The sequence below is a fragment of the Neofelis nebulosa genome, chromosome 12 (genome assembly GCF_028018385.1).
Source record: "Neofelis nebulosa isolate mNeoNeb1 chromosome 12, mNeoNeb1.pri, whole genome shotgun sequence".
NCBI classification, from domain to species: Eukaryota; Metazoa; Chordata; class Mammalia; order Carnivora; family Felidae; genus Neofelis; species Neofelis nebulosa.
In genome coordinates, this window is record NC_080793.1 from 5,141,924 (window position 1) to 5,159,353 (window position 17,430).

At 54.5% G+C, this 17,430-nt stretch overlaps 1 protein-coding gene and 1 long non-coding RNA gene across 6 annotated transcripts in view; both read left to right on the forward strand.

The window, feature by feature from the left end:
* The first annotated feature begins 13,346 nt into the window (after positions 1-13,346).
* The window catches only part of RAPGEF1 (Rap guanine nucleotide exchange factor 1), a 133,606-nt gene continuing 129,522 nt past the window's right edge, over positions 13,347-17,430 (forward strand). For 2 of the 5 annotated variants that reach the window (XM_058693752.1, XM_058693753.1), the window contains exon 1: positions 13,347-13,595. In XM_058693752.1, coding sequence (XP_058549735.1) covers positions 13,535-13,595 — 61 coding nt within the window. In that variant the 5' untranslated portion in view covers positions 13,347-13,534. The remainder of the gene's footprint in view (positions 13,596-17,430) is intronic. The other 3 variants (XM_058693757.1, XM_058693762.1, XM_058693764.1) reach the window with 3 other exon arrangements.
* Positions 15,380-17,381, forward strand: LOC131491166 (uncharacterized). The gene is made up of 2 exons (XR_009251338.1): positions 15,380-16,858; positions 17,052-17,381. It is a non-coding gene; the product is annotated as an uncharacterized LOC131491166 (long non-coding RNA).

Here is a 17,430-nt window from a genome sequence, read left to right on the forward strand (position 1 = left end):
CCTTTGTCAAAAATCAGCTGGGCGTACTTGTAGAGGTCTATTTCTGGGTTCTCTATTCATATGTATTATGCATCAAAAATTAATTTCAAAGCTGCATTGATTATATAGATCTATACTTATTATTAGGGGAAAACATCCATAATACATGGAGTAGAAAAAAATCTGTTTCGTATAATCTAATTTTGTTAAAACTTTTTTTTTCAAGAGTGCCTTTGTGCACGTGCGTGACGTCTCCTCCCAGGAAAGACCCTGAAACAATGTTTCCCAAACTGTGTTCCTGGGGATTCCTCTGATGGGCTTTAAGGGGGAGACTGAGTGAAAGCTGGATTCAGCACGTCTACACCGCTGGTGAGCTCTTCCCGGGGACTTTTGACTATAGAATCCCCATTTTCCCCTATGAAGCCTCTCTCGGAGCTAGTGTTCAAGGGGTTTTCCTTTGGGAAACTGGTCTGAAAGGCTTTCTGCCAAAATATTAATGGTGGTTATCATGGAAATGCGGGATTTGAGTTAGTTTTCCCTTTTTCTTTCTCCTTCTAACTTCTTTTTCTAAAAAAGATTTTATTTTAAAAAATGTTTATGTTTATTTATTTTTAAGAGAGAGAGAGAGAACCAGCAGGGGAGGGGCAGAGAGAGAAGGAGAGAGAGAATCCCAAGCAGGCTCCGTGCTGTCAGTGCAGAGCCCAACTTGGGGCTCGATCCCCCAAGGCTCAGACTCAGGAACCGTGAGGTCACGACCTGAGCTGAAATCAAGAATGGGACACGTAAGCAACTGAGCCACCCAGGCACCCCTTTAAAATGTTATTTTTAAGGAATCTCTACACTCAACGTGGGGCTTGAACTCACGACCCTGAGATCAAGAGTTGCACGTTCCACCGACTGAGCCAGCCAGGCGCCCCTCTCCTTCTAGCTTCTATTAGCTGGAAAAAAAAAATTTTTTTTTTTCTGCCACAAACAGGTGTTCATCGTATAAATGAAAGAAGGTAATAAAGATGTTTGGGGGAGGGGAGACCAGGTGCCAAAGGGCTAGAATGGAGAGGCAGGTAGGAGCCGGCTTGCAGAAGCGGGAAAGAAAGCCAGGCTGGCAAGCATCCCTGGTCAGGACTGCCAGTTCACCTCCAGGAGGGAAGGAGAGGGAGATTGGGGCCAGAATTCCCACAGGCATCCACAGTGCTGTGTGGTGATGGTGGGCATTGGCGTGCTTCACACTCCCAGCATGCCCTTGGGAAGACCGTGCTGTGTAGACAAGGGAGGAGCAGGGGCCACTGGGACATCAGGTCCTGATGACACCCATCACGGGAGGGGGGACAGCAAGAGTATGAAGGTAAGTGGGAGGCTGGGGGCTGTCACATCTCTGAGACTTTGTAGAATATTTTGATTGAGTCAGCTTAGAGAAGAGACTCCGGCTAATTATATCCGCAGCTAATTCTTTTTTCATTTTTTCATTTATTTTTTTATACCCTGCCTTGTTCTGCGGGGGAAAAAAATCCGATTAAGAATGGCTCACAAGGGTTCATAAAATAAGACAAGATAGCAGAAAATTAAATGCAGATGGAAGAAGGGAGGAGAGCAGGGACAAGTGCCAAATAGAAGCAGCAACAGGCTTATTCTTGGCTCGCTCTTCATTATCCTGCCGAACAAGATGGCCCTGTGGGATTCCTCACACGAGCTGGGGTAGCCAGGAACCACCATGCACCCGGACCCAATCCTGCACGACACGTATCTACGGAGTGAAGAGACTTCAATATATATCCATTGAGTGAATCCGTATCTGACGCTGAAACGTGAAAACTGCCTCGGGTTTTCATTGGTGCCTCTCAGGTTTTGCAATCGGTGGGACAGAGCTGAGATTCCCCAGGATTGAGATTTGTCTGGCTTGGAGACCAGCGTCCTCTCGGGAGGAGCGTTTGAAGAGGGGTAAAGCCCATCCTCCGAAGATACCCGTTAAGATGGCTATTATTAAAACAAAACAAAACAGAAAACAAACGGTGCTGGCGAGGATGTGGAGAAATTCGAGCTTTCGTGCACTGTTGGCAGGAAGGTAAACTGGTCTGGCCACTGTGCAAAACAGCCTAATGGCTCCTCAAAAAATTGAAAATAGAATTGCCATACAATTCAGCAATTCCACTCTGGGTATACAGGTCTTCCTTGACTTACGATGGGGTCACGTTCCAATAAACACATCATAAGCTGAAAATATCGTAAGTCAAAAACGCACTGACGACGCCTAACCTACCAAACATCATAGCTTAGCCCGGCCTGCCTTAAACGTACTCCAGACACTTACGTTGGCCGGCAGTTGGGCAAAACCCCCTAATGCAAAACCTCTTTTGTAATAAAATGTTCACCGTTTCATGTAATTGATTGAAAATCATGGGGGAAGTGAAAAACAGAACAGCTAGTATGGGCACAAAATAGTTGTCAGAGTTATCGGTGGTTTACTCACGTGATCGTGTCAGGACTGGGGGGGCCCCAGCCCACCTCTGCCCAGCATTTCAACGAGAAAGGACTGTGCTGTGTAGCATAGCCCAGGAAAAGGTCAACCTTCACAATTCAAAGCGTGGTTTCTACTGAATGTGTATTGCTTTCACACCACAGTGGAGTCAAAAAATAGTAAGTCGGCCCCTTGTAAGTAGGGCGCCATCGTATACCCCAAAGAATCAAAAGCAGGGTCTTAGATATTTGTGTATCTATATTCATGCAGCACTATTCACAGTATCCAAAAAGTGGACGTAATCCAAGTGTCCACCGAAGAATGAACGGATAAGCAAAATGGGAGATACATGTACACATACACACACTGGAATATGATTCAACCTTAAAAAGGAGGGGAATTTCTGGCACCTGCTATAACATGGATGAACCTTGAGGACACGTGTTTTGGCGGGGGGGGGGGGGGAGGGTGCAAGTGAGCAAGGGACAGAGAGAGACAGAGAGAAGCGGAGCTGACCCGGGGCTCATGTTTTACCTGAAGCAGGGCTCAAGTTCACCTGATGTGGGACTCGAACTCACCAACTGCAAGATCCTGACCTGAGCCACAGTCGGATGCTTACCAACTGAGCCACCCAGGCGCCCCTTGGGGACGTGTTGCCAAGTGAAATAAGCCAGACACAAAAGGACAAGCGCTGGGGCACCTGGGTGGCTGAGTCGGTGGCTCTTGAGGTCAGCCCAGGTCACGATCTCACGGTCCGGGAGATCGAACCCCGTGTTGACCTCTGTGCTGACAATGCGAGGCCTGCCTAGGACTCTCTCTCTCCCTCCCTCCCCCACCCCCTGCATATAAATACGTAATCTTAAAAAAAAAAAAAAAAAAAAAGGACAAGCACTGTATGATTTTGCTTACATGAGGCACCTAGAATAGTCAAATTGATAGAGACAGAAAGTAGACAGCTGGGCGCCAGGAGCGAGGGGAGGAGGGAATGGGGAGTTAGTGTTTTCCTGGATACAAAGTTTCAGTTTTGCAAGATACCAAGAGTTCTGGAGAGGGATGGCTGTGATGGTTGCTCAACAGTGTGAATGCACTTTAATGTCACTGAACTGTACGCTTAAAAGTGGCTACCATGGGGGGGGGGGCCTGGGGGACTCAGGTGGTCAAGTTTCGGACTTCAGCTCAGGTCGTGATCTCATAGCTCGTGAGTTTGAGCCCCGCGTCGGGCTCTGGGCTGACAGCTCAGAGCCTGGAGCCTGCTTCGGATTCTGCGTCTCCCCCTCTCTCTGCCCCTCCCCTGCTCACGCTCTCTCTCTCTCTGCCTCTCTCTCTCCCTTAGAAATAAGCATTAAAAAGATTTTTTTAAGCAGTACCATTTACAATGGTGAATGTTATGCCGTGTGTATTTTATCACCACTTGAAACTTTAAAGAAAAGAATAACTTGACTTCCAGAAGGAAGCTTTGTGCTGGGAAATGTGGGCCCACCCGCTGTCTGGATATGGGGGGGGGGGGGAGAGGGCATTCAAGGCAGGGGCAGCTACACACAGAGTAAAGACACAGGGGCAGGAATCAACAGAGATGTGCAGGGAGACAGGGGGAAAGGATATGAAGGCAGAAAACGAAAGTTGGATAATGGGAAATGACTTTCGGGGGTCATCTGGGGGAATTAGTAAACAAGATATACTTCTTAAGGCAGGATACAACCACAGGAACTCAAGAGAGCACAAAGAATCAGACAGAGTTCTTGTGACTTGGTCCCAGCTGCTGTGAGTATTCATAGCAGAGGGAATAGAACTGGGGTATATGAAGCCAGACAGAGGAACCGTTGCTCAATCTTATGGACAATAGGGAGCCATCATAGGTTCTGTGAGAGGGAGTCGTGATTTGGAAAGATTGCTCTTCAGCATGCTTTTGAAATATTGAAGGGATGCTTGCCTCCCGTTAGTACCCATTTCAAACCGTTTGATAAAATACTGTCTTCACTGGGTGATGAGTTGCCAAGAGGGGGATTTCTCAGAGGTCCCGTTTCAGGTGAGACCTGAAGGATGAGAAGGGCCATCTGGACAAGGATGGAGGTAGGGGAGGGCGGGGGAAGAGTGTCCTCAGCAAAGGGAACAGAATGTGCAAAGGTCCAGTGATGGCAGGAGAGGAAAGCCCGTGGCTTTGGACGCCCAGAAGGAGTTGTGTGTGCCTGGTGGCTTTAGTGAGGGAGAGCAGCGGTGTGTGTGTATGTGTGTGTGTGTGTGTGTGTGTGTGTTTGTGTGTGTTTAGTTATTTATTGTGAGAGAAAGAGAGAGAGCATGGAGAAGGGGCAGGGAGGGAGGGAGAGAGAATTTCTGAGCGGGCTCGACACTGTCCACGCAGAGCCTGACTTGGGACTAGATCTCACGAACTGTGAGATCATGACCTGAGCCGAAATCAACAGTCAGATGCTTAACCGACTGAGCCCCCCCCCAGGCGCCCCAAGGGGAGCAGAGGTGGCTCTGCTTTGTGCCAAGGGTGATGGGGAGCGGCTGGAGAACGACGCCATCAGGTTAGCACTGAGGAGACCTCTGTGGCCACAACATGGAGAAGAAGTTGCTAGAACAGGCGGTGTGCATGGGGCGGGGGGGGGGGGGGTTGCTCACTCGGGCGGTATCGGAGTAACGCAGACCTGAGACGATGGAGGCCTGGACGAGGAACCGGGGAGCAGCGGTGGGGTCAGGGGGGAGGGGAAGGTCTTCGGGCATTTGTAATTGAATGGGCAAGATGGGCGCCCGGGCTTCTGGATTGGTTCCTGGAAGGGCTTAGGGTTTAGGGTTTGAAGCAGGTTCAGGGTCTGAGGTCCTGGGTCCAAGTTCGGATATTCTCAGCTGAGCTGCCTACAAGACAGCCAAGGGGAGACGTCCACCAGCCGTGGGGGATGGAGCCGAGGGGACACTGAGCGGAAGACTCGGGGAGGCACAGAGGCGGGGGTAGGACCACGGCAGCTACGGGAGACCAGTTTCCCGAAGAGGCACACAACATCGTCTTCAGCCACAGTCCCACCAAGACGTGCGGTCCGTGCTCCACCCCCTTGACTCTTGCCAGATCATGTGACTGCACTGACCCACACAGGACACAGGGATGGGGGGGAGGGGTTGACCCACACAGGACACAGGGATGGGGGGGGGAGGTTGACCCACACAGGACACAGGGATGGGGGGGGGGAGGTTGACCCACACAGGACACAGGGGCAGGAGATTTGGCTGGGGGACACAGGGGCAGGAGAATCCCTGGGGGGACACAGGGACAGGAGCATCCTCAGGGGAACCAGGGCAGGAGGGATATTCAGTCAGTACCAGGAGTTGCCCTTGACTGGCCTGGGAACTTCTGCTTCCAGACGCTCAGAGGTCAGCTGCCATGTGCAAAGTGCATCTTCCAGAAGACCTTATGCCATGAGAAACCCAAGCCAGGTGGAGAAGCCCCAGAGAATGAGATGCCACCCGGGCACAGAGAACAAGGCCCAGGAGCACTGAGGCCCCAACAGGTGCCCGAGGAAGCCAACTTCCAAGCGAATCTTCCAGGCCTCCCCGGGCTGGCACTGCTCGGAGAAGACACGGGCTGCCCGGCGGACTCTTCCTGGCCCCCAACAGCCGCACAGATCAAACCACTAAGCCAGAACGTAGTTTGTGGTTCAGTAATGCGGATGACGAGCATAGACCGTGGCAGGTGGGGCACATTTTGGGAAACAGGCGGAGGAGTGGAGGGCCCACACTCAGCTCTGAGAATAACCCCAGAGCCAGTGGAGGGGCGTCCTGAGGTATGAGTAGTCAACGATATTGCCTCTTTTTCCTTTCTTTTTAAAGTTTACTTATTTTGAAAGAGAGAGGATGAGAGAGAGAGAGGGAGAGAGAGGGAGAGAGGTAGAGAGATGGGGCGCCAGGGTGGCTCAGTCAGTTAGGCGCCCGACTCTTGATTTCGGCTCAGGTCATGATCTCACGGTTCGTGAGTTCGAGGCCTGCGTCAGGCTCTGTGCTGACAGTGCGGAGCCTGCTTGAGATTCTGCCTCTCCCTCTCTCTCTGCTCCTCCCTGCCTTCCCCCCCCCCCACCCCCGCAACTCTCTCTCAAAATAAATAAATTTTTTAAGAAGTTGAAAAAAAAGAGAGAGAGAGAGAGAGAGAGGAGTGCAAGTGGGGAAGGGGCAGAGAGAGAGGAAGAGAGAGAGAATCCCAAGCAGGCTCCACACCACCAGCACAGAGCCTGATGCGGGGCTTGAACCCACGAGCTGTGAGATCATGACCTGAGCCGAAACCAAGAGTGGGACGCTTAACTGACTGAGCCCCTCAGGTGCCCCAATATTGCCTCTTCGTCCTTACTCCACTCTATCCCTCCAGATGGAGGGAGCCCAACTAGCATTGGCCTCTCTGCCCATGCACCCCCGGGAAGGAGGAGACGCTTGACCTGGCTGGTGAATTTGGAAGGAGGAAGGGGGTGTGTGTGACTGAGACCTTTCCTCCCTCCTCCTGTGCAGCAGACAACTGTCTGGAACCATAGTCTGCATTGTTACCCCACACTAAGCTTTACAGAGGTGGCCCTGAGGCCACCTGCACCTCCCCTCCCCTCCCTGCCACTCTGTCCTGTGAACTCTGGCTACTTTGGACTCCCCGGACTCACGGCTCTGTCACCTTAACCCAGGGAGCCCACCCGCTCTGCCTGGGTACCGCTTCCCTGAACCACAGCCTGGAAACTGCCTTTAGGCATTACCCTGGGGCAATTGTAAGGCTTTTCTCATTTGCATCCATTCCTCAAGCATCACTGTCCTTCCTGCCTTCATTATTTAACCTTGATCACCTTGTGAAGTAGGTGCTCGCATCCCTATTCGATTGTCCCCATTTTGCAGATGCAACATCAATATAAGGCAGGTGCTAGCTAGAATCACCCCCATTTCACAGATGAGTAAACTGAGACCTAGAGAGGCTAAGTGACTTGTACAAGGTTGCTTAGCGGGTAGCAGGGCCAGAACTTGGACCGGCTTCTTTCTTTCTTCAAGGATCTTCAACACTGCACCCTCTTACCTCCCTGAATACCTCCCGTAACTGAATATGATTATTCCAGATCTTTCTTCACTGCCCAGGTTGCTGTGCTTCTGGGTCCTTATCTAAAATGATGGGAAATAAAAGCCTGCCCCACAGAAATACGGGCATGAAAGCACACAAGATATGCCGACCTTGATATTTACTACAGTTCATAATTTTTCCCCACCACCCACTTTACAATTTTAAAAAATGGAAGGAAACAACAGAAGCGCTCGTCAAGAAGGGAATGAGTAAATACATGTACATTTTAAATACAAATACATTTACAATGTATTTATTGTATTTATTTGTAGTTATTGTATTTATTGATTAAAAACGAATACATTTACAATGATTAAATACACATACATTTTGATAGATCGACACAATGTAACGCTGCACAACTGTTAAAAAGTATCAGATTCTTATGTACTGGCATGAAAGATGTTCTATCTATCTACTTACCTATATCTATATATAACTTAATGAAAAATGCAAGTTGGAGATTGCATCGGACAGGGTAGGTTCCGTGCCAGGGCAGATTCAGTTCAGCGTTATTTCTGGCTCACATCACAATCCTTTAACCCTGCGCAAGTCCGTGGGATGGGCCAATGCTCAGCCCCAGGCAACCATTCAGGGACCCAGACTGTTCTCATTGTCAACATATCACAGCAGAACGAGAAGAAAGAGCAGAGGATCAGAGGTGGGAGATTTTTATGGGCCGAGCATGGCAGTGACAATCGTTATCTCAACCACATCCCCTTGTCTGGAGCTTGAACAGGCTAATTGCAGGGTGGAGGCTGGGAGACGTGTAGCTGTGTGCCCAGCCAAGGGGCTCGGTGACCATGTAGCCTGCCTCTGCCTTGTGAACTGATACGTACCACTTAAACCCATTCATACAAAACCCCACAAATGGGTGCCTGGATATATTTTTAAAAGGGAAAAATCTGGGGGGCCCTGGGGGGCTCAGTCCCTTAGAACATCTGGCTCTTGATTTCAGCTCAGGTTATGATCTCACTGTTGTGAGATCCAGCCCTTGTAGGGCTCCGTGCTGACAGCGTGAAGCCTGCTTGGGATTCTCTCCCTCTCCCTCTCTCTCTGCTTTTGGATTCTGTGTCTCCTTCTCTCTCTGCCCCTCCCCTGCTCCCACTCGCTCTCTCTCTCTCAAAAATAAATTTAAAGAAACCACACTGGTTCAGATAAGTGTATAGTCAAATTCAGATAATAAATAAACATTTATTTAATAATAAATAAATTTTAATGAACAAAATAAACATTCTTTTTTAAAGGGAAAAGTCTGGAAGGATATACACTTTTACCTCCCATGAGTGAAAGGGAGACTCTCGCTTTTATTTTCTTTGTCTCTGTTATTTTTCCTAGTAATGACACATGTTTTCTGTGATTAACACTTAAAGACTTGTAAAATTAGAGTACGTTGCTTTTTTTTTTTTTTTTAAAGGGCTTTTAGCAAACGGAGCTTAGAATTCTAAATGGTCACTAGGGGGCAGAAGAGATACGTGTGTGCGGGTTCGCCTGTGCTGTTTGCTAATTAAGTGTTTACTACATTTCTTGCACAATTTCCTGGCTCAACAGGCCAGCTGTAACACTTACCAAATTGTCGGAAGAAATGACAGCAGCCAGGCCTCTGGCAGGCTTCATAACGTGTGGCCAAATACTCCCTGATCTAGACCCCCTACCCTCCCAGGATCACCGTGAGGACTGAGGCAGCTACTAAGCACACGCCAGCCGCGGGAAACCCTTATTACCGTTACCGCCACTATCATGCACGGCACCTCCTGTTTGTGCGGTAAAGACGTAGTGACTCCATACTCTTTATCCTCGGGGAGCTGGCGATGCATCTGGGGAGTCCGGGGCAGGCACCTACAAACGGATTGCCAACAATCGCAGCTGAGCCCCGGAACCACCAGCCTCACTCTGCCTTAGTCTCACTGAACTGTCGTCCCGACAGCTGAATGTCATCTGCAACTGCCAAGAAGAGAATGTGACCCTTTTGGAAGGGGCCACACCTCCGATAGGCTCTCTGGGCAGCCCCTGGCCACCTGCCCGGCTGTCCCTCCCACCGTGGAGGTAGAGAGCTACACAGTGGTCATCTGGCTTGTCCTTCCTTTTTCCTGGGCTTCCTATTGTAGGTCTTTGACATCACAGTTTGCATCTTTTTATATTCTGTATCTATTAATAAATTATTGTAGTTAACATTTTTGTCCTTTAAATACAAGAATTAAATGTTGAACACACCATATTACGGTATTAGAGAGTGTTCTGAATTTGACTGTACACTTATCTTTACCAGTGTGGTTTATTTTTATTTTTAAATGTATTTTTGAGAGAGAGCGAGCGAGTGGGAGCAGGGGAGGAGCAGAGAGAGGGGGAGACACAATCCGAAGCAGGCTCCAGGCTCTAGATGTCAGCACAGAGCCCGACACGGGGCTGGAACCCATGAACCGTGGGATCACCGCCCGAGCCAAAGTCAGATGCTCAACTGGCTAAGCCTCCGGGGGGAACCCCCTGTCTTGTGCTTTGACCTCTTAAAAATCTGCCAGCCTGGGAGAGACTGCCCTCCCCCAGGCTAGCGAATTCTCGAAGATGGGAAAGGAAGCAAACCTTGCAACACCTCTCACACACCAAGCAGGTATGTCCCCTGCCCTAAATCATCCCAGGGCCCAGCGACTGGAGACCACCCCTATTTCCCGGAGCCCGTTGGGATTATTCCCTCTAGGCAACCCTAAACTGTTCACTCTGCCCTGCCTTGCCTTTCCTGAAGAAACCCCAATACAGGCTCTGGCCTAAGCTTTTCCCTTACTGCTGCTTCTGCCCCCTGCGTCCCCTCCCCTCCCCCCCCCCCCCACCGTGCTCCTCAAGCCACCCCGCCTGGTGTGGTGTGCTCCTCCCCTTGGGAAATCCAAGTAATATGTTCTTCCAGTGGCATTGGCCTCCCTTTGTTTCCACCGAGTCACCCCTGTAAATTGAAATCCATGGGTACAAACAAGTCCTCCCCACCTGCGTGGACCCAGTGTCCTGAAGGGGACAGGCATTAAACAGATCCAAGAAACTAGCGAACTAGAGGGAGGCACGTGCTATGACATGGAATCCCACGAGGCTCTCTGCCGTCTGAGATGGCAAGACGGACGTCCTGGCTTTGCCTCACCAGCGTGTCTCCCCTCCCCCCCCCCCGTATTGCCTTGAGCACATGCCCTTCCCCTGTCCCACATGCCGGTTCTACAGCGTCCACTCGGAGCTTTCTCGCACTTGGTGCGGACCTGGCCGATTTGCATATTCTGCCCCCGCCCCTGCGGTCATTGGTTCAGGATAGTCATGTGACCCAGACTAGGCTAATGAGTCTGCTGGTGCCCAACTCCACCACTAGGCGGGGAGAGACCAGCCAGGAAGAGACCCAACCCAGAGGGGCAATGCCATGGTTTCAGAGCCGAGAAGCGGCTGTGTCGGTCCTGGCCGTATCCCTGCTTTGCTATTTGCGACGTCCAACAAACTCCCTTTTGCTCTAACCAAGCTGAGCCGGGCTTCTGACCATGAAATCAAGCATCCCGACCAGAGCCAGGGAGCTGGCCCTATTGGGGGCGGCAGGAAGGGGCCCCCAGAGAAGTGACAGATCGGGAAGTGAAACACGACCAGGAAGGAGCCAGGTGGAGCAGAGGAGAGAGAACACGGCAGGCAGAAAGCCCAGCGTGAGAGAAGGCCCCGCGGTGGGAAGAAGAGAGCTTTAGGAATTTGTTTGCCTCATTAACCTGTGTGTGTTCTGTGACAGCTACAAACACGTTTGGTGAATAACCTTTGTTAAGTAAGGTCCATTCAGAAAGTACTCTATTGTTTGAAAATCCCTCGCCACTTGATATGTTATGGTTTATTACATATACTTGGTTTTACTCTCATGAACCCCTGACTGGGCTTACTATTTGAGTCTAATTTTCTACTTTGCACCAAGGATTTGGGGCCTAAAATACTGGCCCTCCTTAGCTCAGAAGCCTAGAAGGACTGGGGCAGGTTTGGGAGTGTTGGGGAGGTGGGTCTGGGGCCAGGGGCCAGGGGCCAGTTTTTCCTGGTGATGTGGCTTCCAAGAGAGCTGAGAAGTGCCACCCTGGCTCTGAGCAGCCATTTGTTAGCTCTAAAAGAGACATGAATGTGTCAATCTTTGGCTTTGCCTTTGACTCCCAGAGAGCTGGAATTGACGACTCTGAAAATGTGGCTGCTATCAGTTCCAGAATCAGGAAACCCACCCCAGCGTCCAGGTGGATGGAAACAGGAAATCTCTTGCAACATCAGCCTCCCCTTCTCCCTGCACCTCTCCCAAATCCTGTCCTCATCACCAGATTATTTAATTTACCTATGTCAAGAGACACAGGAGGGAAAACTAGTTGAGTTGGTTTTGTGTTGCTTTTCTGTATTCTACCTCGGGCCAAGAACAATGAGCAGGGAGAAGGGCATTTTTCTACATGTGACTATCCCTTGTGTTACCAAAGTATGTTACTAAGATTTATACTTGCATTATATGATTTAACTTTGCCTCTCCAAGTGTGACTTCTTTGGAGGAAAGAACCGACCATGTGCATTTTTGTGGGACACATAGCACCCATCACAGTGCCTGGCTCTAGCAGGGTCCTTGATTCTTAAATTAATGACATTTACTTAAGTAATCACCATGCTAGGAAAGGTTCACACCTGAGCTCCAAACTAGAAGCATAAATAGTCCCCAGCTGGGGATCCAATGAGTAGGGCAGGCAGGGGTCTCTTGTCCTATGGGTTGGGCCCAAGCCTTGGCATAGACGGAGGTTCTGAGACTCTGGAGACACTGAGCTCTGGGTGGGGTCAGACTGGCCAGGTGGCTCTTGCCTTCAGGGGGTGCTGAGTATCAGATGGGGAGAGCAGGGGAGGGCAGGGCAGTCCAGAGCCTGGAGTCCTTATGATGGCAGGGAGCACAGGGTCTGGAGTGGGTCAAGCCGAGACCCGGCCAGCTGACTTAGCTAGCAGGGGCTGCCGACACCCAGCTGACCCGAGGGGAGACTGGCCCCATGACTTTTCGCGGACTGTGGGTTAGCATGGGGCTCTGAATCCTGGGTGGAGTCAGTCACCGGTTCCCTCATGGAGGCTAGAGTTTGGAAAGGAGCAGTGTGTCCTGTATCAGGGGGACATGCTGGGCTCTGGGCCCAAGGGAGGACCCTGAACTCTGCGTGGGGGAGATCACTCCCGGGTCCCGGCTTGGAGACTCCAGGCCAGCAGGAGGTGCTGTGTCTCGGGTAGCAGGGTCAGGACGGGCTCCCAGCCCCGGTAGAGGGTGCTGAGGGCCGGTTGGGGGGGGGGGGGGAGGGGTCATTCCCAGCCTCTGGCGAGGAAATTCTGGCCCTAAGAGGACTCCGAGTCCGGCATGATGCGGGTGAGTGCGTCAGTCCCAAGCCCTGGCTTGGACGCTCCGGGTCGGCATGTGCCTCCGGTGAGAAGGTCAGGCCGGGTGGGCAGGGGCCGCTGAGTCCTGGTTGGGGTCAATGTGATGGCTGTGGAGCCCCGGTGGGGGTGCTGGCTCTGCGGGGGTGGGTGGCGGTGCGGGCTCTGCGCGGGCAGGGGTGCTGCTGCGGGTCGGCGCCTCGCCCCGGCGTGGAGACTCCGGGCCGGCAGGGGGCGCCGCCTCCCAGACGGGAGGCTCGGGCCGGCTCCGGGCCGGCAGGGGGCGCTGGGCTCGCGGCGGCGTGGCGGGCGCCCGGCAGGTGGCGCTCTGGCCGCGGCCGAGGCGGGCGGCGGGCGGCGGCGGTGGCGGCGGCGGCGGCGGCAGCAGCGCGGCGCTGCGGCCGGCTCTCGGGCCCGGGAAGCGGCGGCGGCGGCGGCGGCGGCGAGAGCGGAGGAGGCGGAGCGGCGGCGGCCGGCGGCGGGAGCGGCGGCGGCGGCGGCGGCCCCGGGCGGGCGGGAGCGCCGCTGGCCGAGCGCACAGGCCGCGGCCCGCGGAGCCCGCCATGCCGGCGCGGGTGTGAGGCGCGGCGAGCCAGGGCCGAGGCGAGCGGCGGCCGCGCCGGCCTGTGGCCCCGCAGCGGCCCGGCCCGGGCCCCATGAGCGGCGGCCTCGGCCTCCGGCGCAGCCCGGAAATGTCCGGCAAGCTCGAGAAAGCAGGTGAGCGCGGCGCCGGGCGGGAGGGGCGGGCCTGCGGGGGCGCGGGCGCCGGGGCGAGCCGCCGCCCAGGCCTGGGGCCCCGCCGCCCCGCCGCCCCGCGGGGGCCGTCTCGGCGCGCCGGCCTGCTGGCGCTCCCGGGGCGGCGGGGCCGGCGGGATTCGGGCCCCCGGGGCGCGCGGGCAGCGGGACGGGAGCCCGGGCGCGCGGCCGTTCTTCCCCCGGCGGGCGGAGCCGAGCCCCGAAAGGTGTCACTTCTGCCGGGCCCCGGGTGTACGTTGAACCCGAAGCGGCCGCTTCGCTGGCTTCGGAGGAAGCAGGCAGGATGTGTCTGGGCGCCTTCGGGGCTCGCTCGCCTTCCCCGCTGGCGCCGCGCTGAGCTCCGGCAGCAGGGCCCGGAGGGAGCCTGCGGGTTTGGGGGCGATGATCACCTCATCTCTTTGTGTGTTTCCTAGAAACCTCGGAGAGCTGCCTTCCCATCACCGGGCTTCTGCCCGTGCTGGGGGTCAGAGTCCCCAAAGACTCCGTTAGGGCCGTGCCTCCGGGGTGCGGGTGGGGGGCCCGGGGCGGCTCTGGCCAGCGACCCCCTGCGGGGCGAATCCCTGGGTCCCAGGTGAGGTGGGCGGGCAGGCCAGGGCTCCTGTGCGGGGGGACACCGTTGCTTGTCATCGCCTGGGCGCCAGCCTAGCTTGGCGGCCGAGTCGTGCAAGGCAGGCTTTTAGGGGCTGCCGAGGGGCAAGTTGCATTGATTTGGGAAGTGGCGCCTTCTGCCCAGGCGGAACCCATATACTCTTCTGCGCTGGGCCTCAGGAGGGGACTCGGAAGGGGTGGGGGGTGGGTGGGGACTTGCAGGGCTGTGGTTTAAGCACAGGAAGGAAATTTCTGTCGCCTTTATTGAGGGTTTTCTATACATCCGGCTCTGTGCTGAGCACCTTACAAGTGTTGCTTAGTAAATCCTTGCAGGTTCTCGGTGGGAGAGGATTTGATGGTGGTTTTACAGGCTCAGGGCCTCTCAGTGTGTTCCTACGGGCTGGCCACCCAGCGAGAGGGCAGCTGGCCATCCACTGCGGGCCTGGCTGCCTTCCTCAGGGGCAGGGCCCTCGGTTTCAGGGGCTGTTTCTTGGGTATTTCTCTCAGCTTCTCATCAGGGCCGTGCCCAGTGACCGCGAGCTGCTTCTCGGCACACGTACCATTCCAGAAATACCTGGGGTTAATTTGTACAGCGTTTCTCAGGAGCCCCATGAATAGTGTCTCCGAAGGGTGCTGTTGGGCAGGTCAGATTGTTTGCTTTAAATACATGAATAAATGGCAGGGTTTTCTCTGCTTAGGATACGTTCATTGTCAAAAACGTGAGAATCGAGGAAAAGGAAAAAGCGAGCTGAAAAGCACGTGTCGTCCCACGGACTGCCTTCCACAGCGCAGACCTGTCAGATGAAATGAGTCTTCAGTTGTGTGCTCTGTTACCTCGAGAAGGGGGGGGGGGGGTGTCCTAAGGCCAGTTGCTTTCAGCATAGATTAGCCCCTCGCCCTCTCTGGGCACCTCCTTCCGCGAGGGTCTGCCGCAGACGGAGACACCAGTAAGCGCCTTCTTCAGAGAAGCTTCTCTGAGGCAGGGAGGGCCGGACCTAGCCTGACCCCGGACTCCCGGGCCACCTGATAGGCGCTGCAGCCAGAGCCGGGGCCTGGGGACAGCGAGGGAATGGGGGAGGCCCTGGAGGGGACGGGGCTCGTGCTGGGCTCCGAAGAGAGGGTGGGGGGGGATGCCCAGGTGGAGTGGAGGTGGGGGGGGGAGGGCAGAGAGGAAGGGGCCGACCCGGGGCCGCGGGAAACTCGGGAGGAAAATGCATTGGGTGAGAGGCAGCTAAGCGAGAAAGTTCTGAGGTTGGCACCTTGTGTGGAGCTAGCGGGAAGCCCGTGGTGCCTACGGCCTTTGGCTGTGCCTCACGGTCGTCGGGGAAGATGGGGGCGCCCCTGGAATGAAGGGCGCGTCTCCCCGGGGGTCCCTGCTGGTCATTACAGGCGCGCTTCTCCTTGCGTTTGGATGAGGTTCCTGTTGGCGTTTCTAAACAGCCCTTCTCCTAAGTCACCAGCGGAGTGTTTCATTCCAAAGGAAGGGCTTTGGGTGCAGCAGCGACTCCTGTTAGCAAGTGAGTCCCTGGCAAGTCATAGAGGCTGAAGAGTCACTGGGGGTCTCCGGGGGGAGATCTTCTGGGGTCTGCCATGCCGCTCTTCAGTATACTGACTCAGCAGTGCCTGGCTGGGGGAGTGGGACGCCCACTGTCTTCCTCCCAGGGTCTGCCTGCCGTTTCTTTGGGGACACGGAAAGGCAAGCCTCAGTTTGTGCTGTCTCCGGTCATCTCTGCTCCCAGATTGAGACGGTCTGGGTTCCAGAGGGCGGCGGAGGGTCAGCTGGCTGGCCGGTCGGGGCCTTGTCCGGTTAGCTTTGGCGGAGGAGGGCTGATGTTGGAGGGCGGAGGCGTATGGATCAGGGAGCTCCCCGGGGTGAGCTTGTGCGGAGGGAGGCCTGGCAGAGAGAAGAGACTCTGCCCTGGGAGCCAAGCGGGACTAGTTCTGAGCGAGGGCACCGGCAGGAGACGCGTGTGGCCGCTCCAAGGCCACTTTGGGGGAGCCGGCGAAGACGATTCTTGTTGCACGCAGGTATGATGGCGTTCAGTTGGTTCACACTCAGTTCCAGCAAACGCATCGTGTGCGGACGGTTGATGCCCTGCGTGTCTGGAACTAAGACGCCTCTCTTGCCTATGCGCGGTGGTAGCAGGCTGGTGGCTCCGGGCTGGGTTCTGTCCATAGATGTGTTGTGTTTGAGCCATACGCGTTGCCGAAGAAAGAGGAAGGAATTGATGGCCGGCCCTTAAAAATCAGGAAATCGCTCACATATCTCAGATTTCTGGTTCTCTTGAAAAATGACAAACTCTGGTAACTCTGCGGCCTTGTTTCCTACCAGGTGGCGGGGTGGGGCAGGGGGTGGGCGCCACTCCCCCCACCAGCCACGTCTCGGATTTCTGTTTCCCACTTGGGCCGTTGACATTTGAGTCTGCAGCCCCTTCCTTGGAGACACCATTTGTGTGTGTTCGCGTTTCATCCGGACTTTGAAATCTTTGCCCCATTCCTCCATCGATTCCTTCCTCAGTTGCTCTGCACCAGCTCTGTCCAGCTCCGCACGAGGCTCCGGGGAGCTGGCGTTGAACTCAGCAGACATCACCGTGCACACAGGCCCTGGCCCTGGCAGTGTGGGGAGCACCGGAGAGGTTAGGAGGGGTCACGTCAGACTTAGGGCGGGGGCAGGTATCAGGAGGCTAGCTCTGTGGGGAGCTGAGATTCAGGGTGAGACTCAGAGGGTGGGGCGAGTTAGCAGGGGCACAACGCAGGGATAGGGAGGAAGGGGGTTCTGGTTTTACTGACCGCTCATCAGAGTCTCCCTTGCTCGTTTGTGGATCGCAGATGCTTTGTCCAGCATCTCCTAAGGGGCCTGGACTTGTTCTGGTCCTTGGAATACAACCCACCGCCCCATCCCCCTCCTGGGCCTCACCTCCTAACTGGGCAGATACTCAGAATAGACACCGTGAGAACGTAGACTGTCACTCACCGAACCCCCCGGCCAGTTCTACAGGCTCCCTGTGACCCCGAACTGCCCGCTGGGGCTGATGTGGTACACGCTCCCCAGTGCACCGCCTGAGGACAGAATAAATACGGCGTCTCAGACTCCAGTGTATGTGTTTCAGATGTGTGGAGAGGCTTTTGTTGTAAATTAAAAAGCAACATTTATCCTGACTGCGTGCGTAGTAAGTTTTCGTCGTTGCGCTTCTTTCTCAGAACAGCA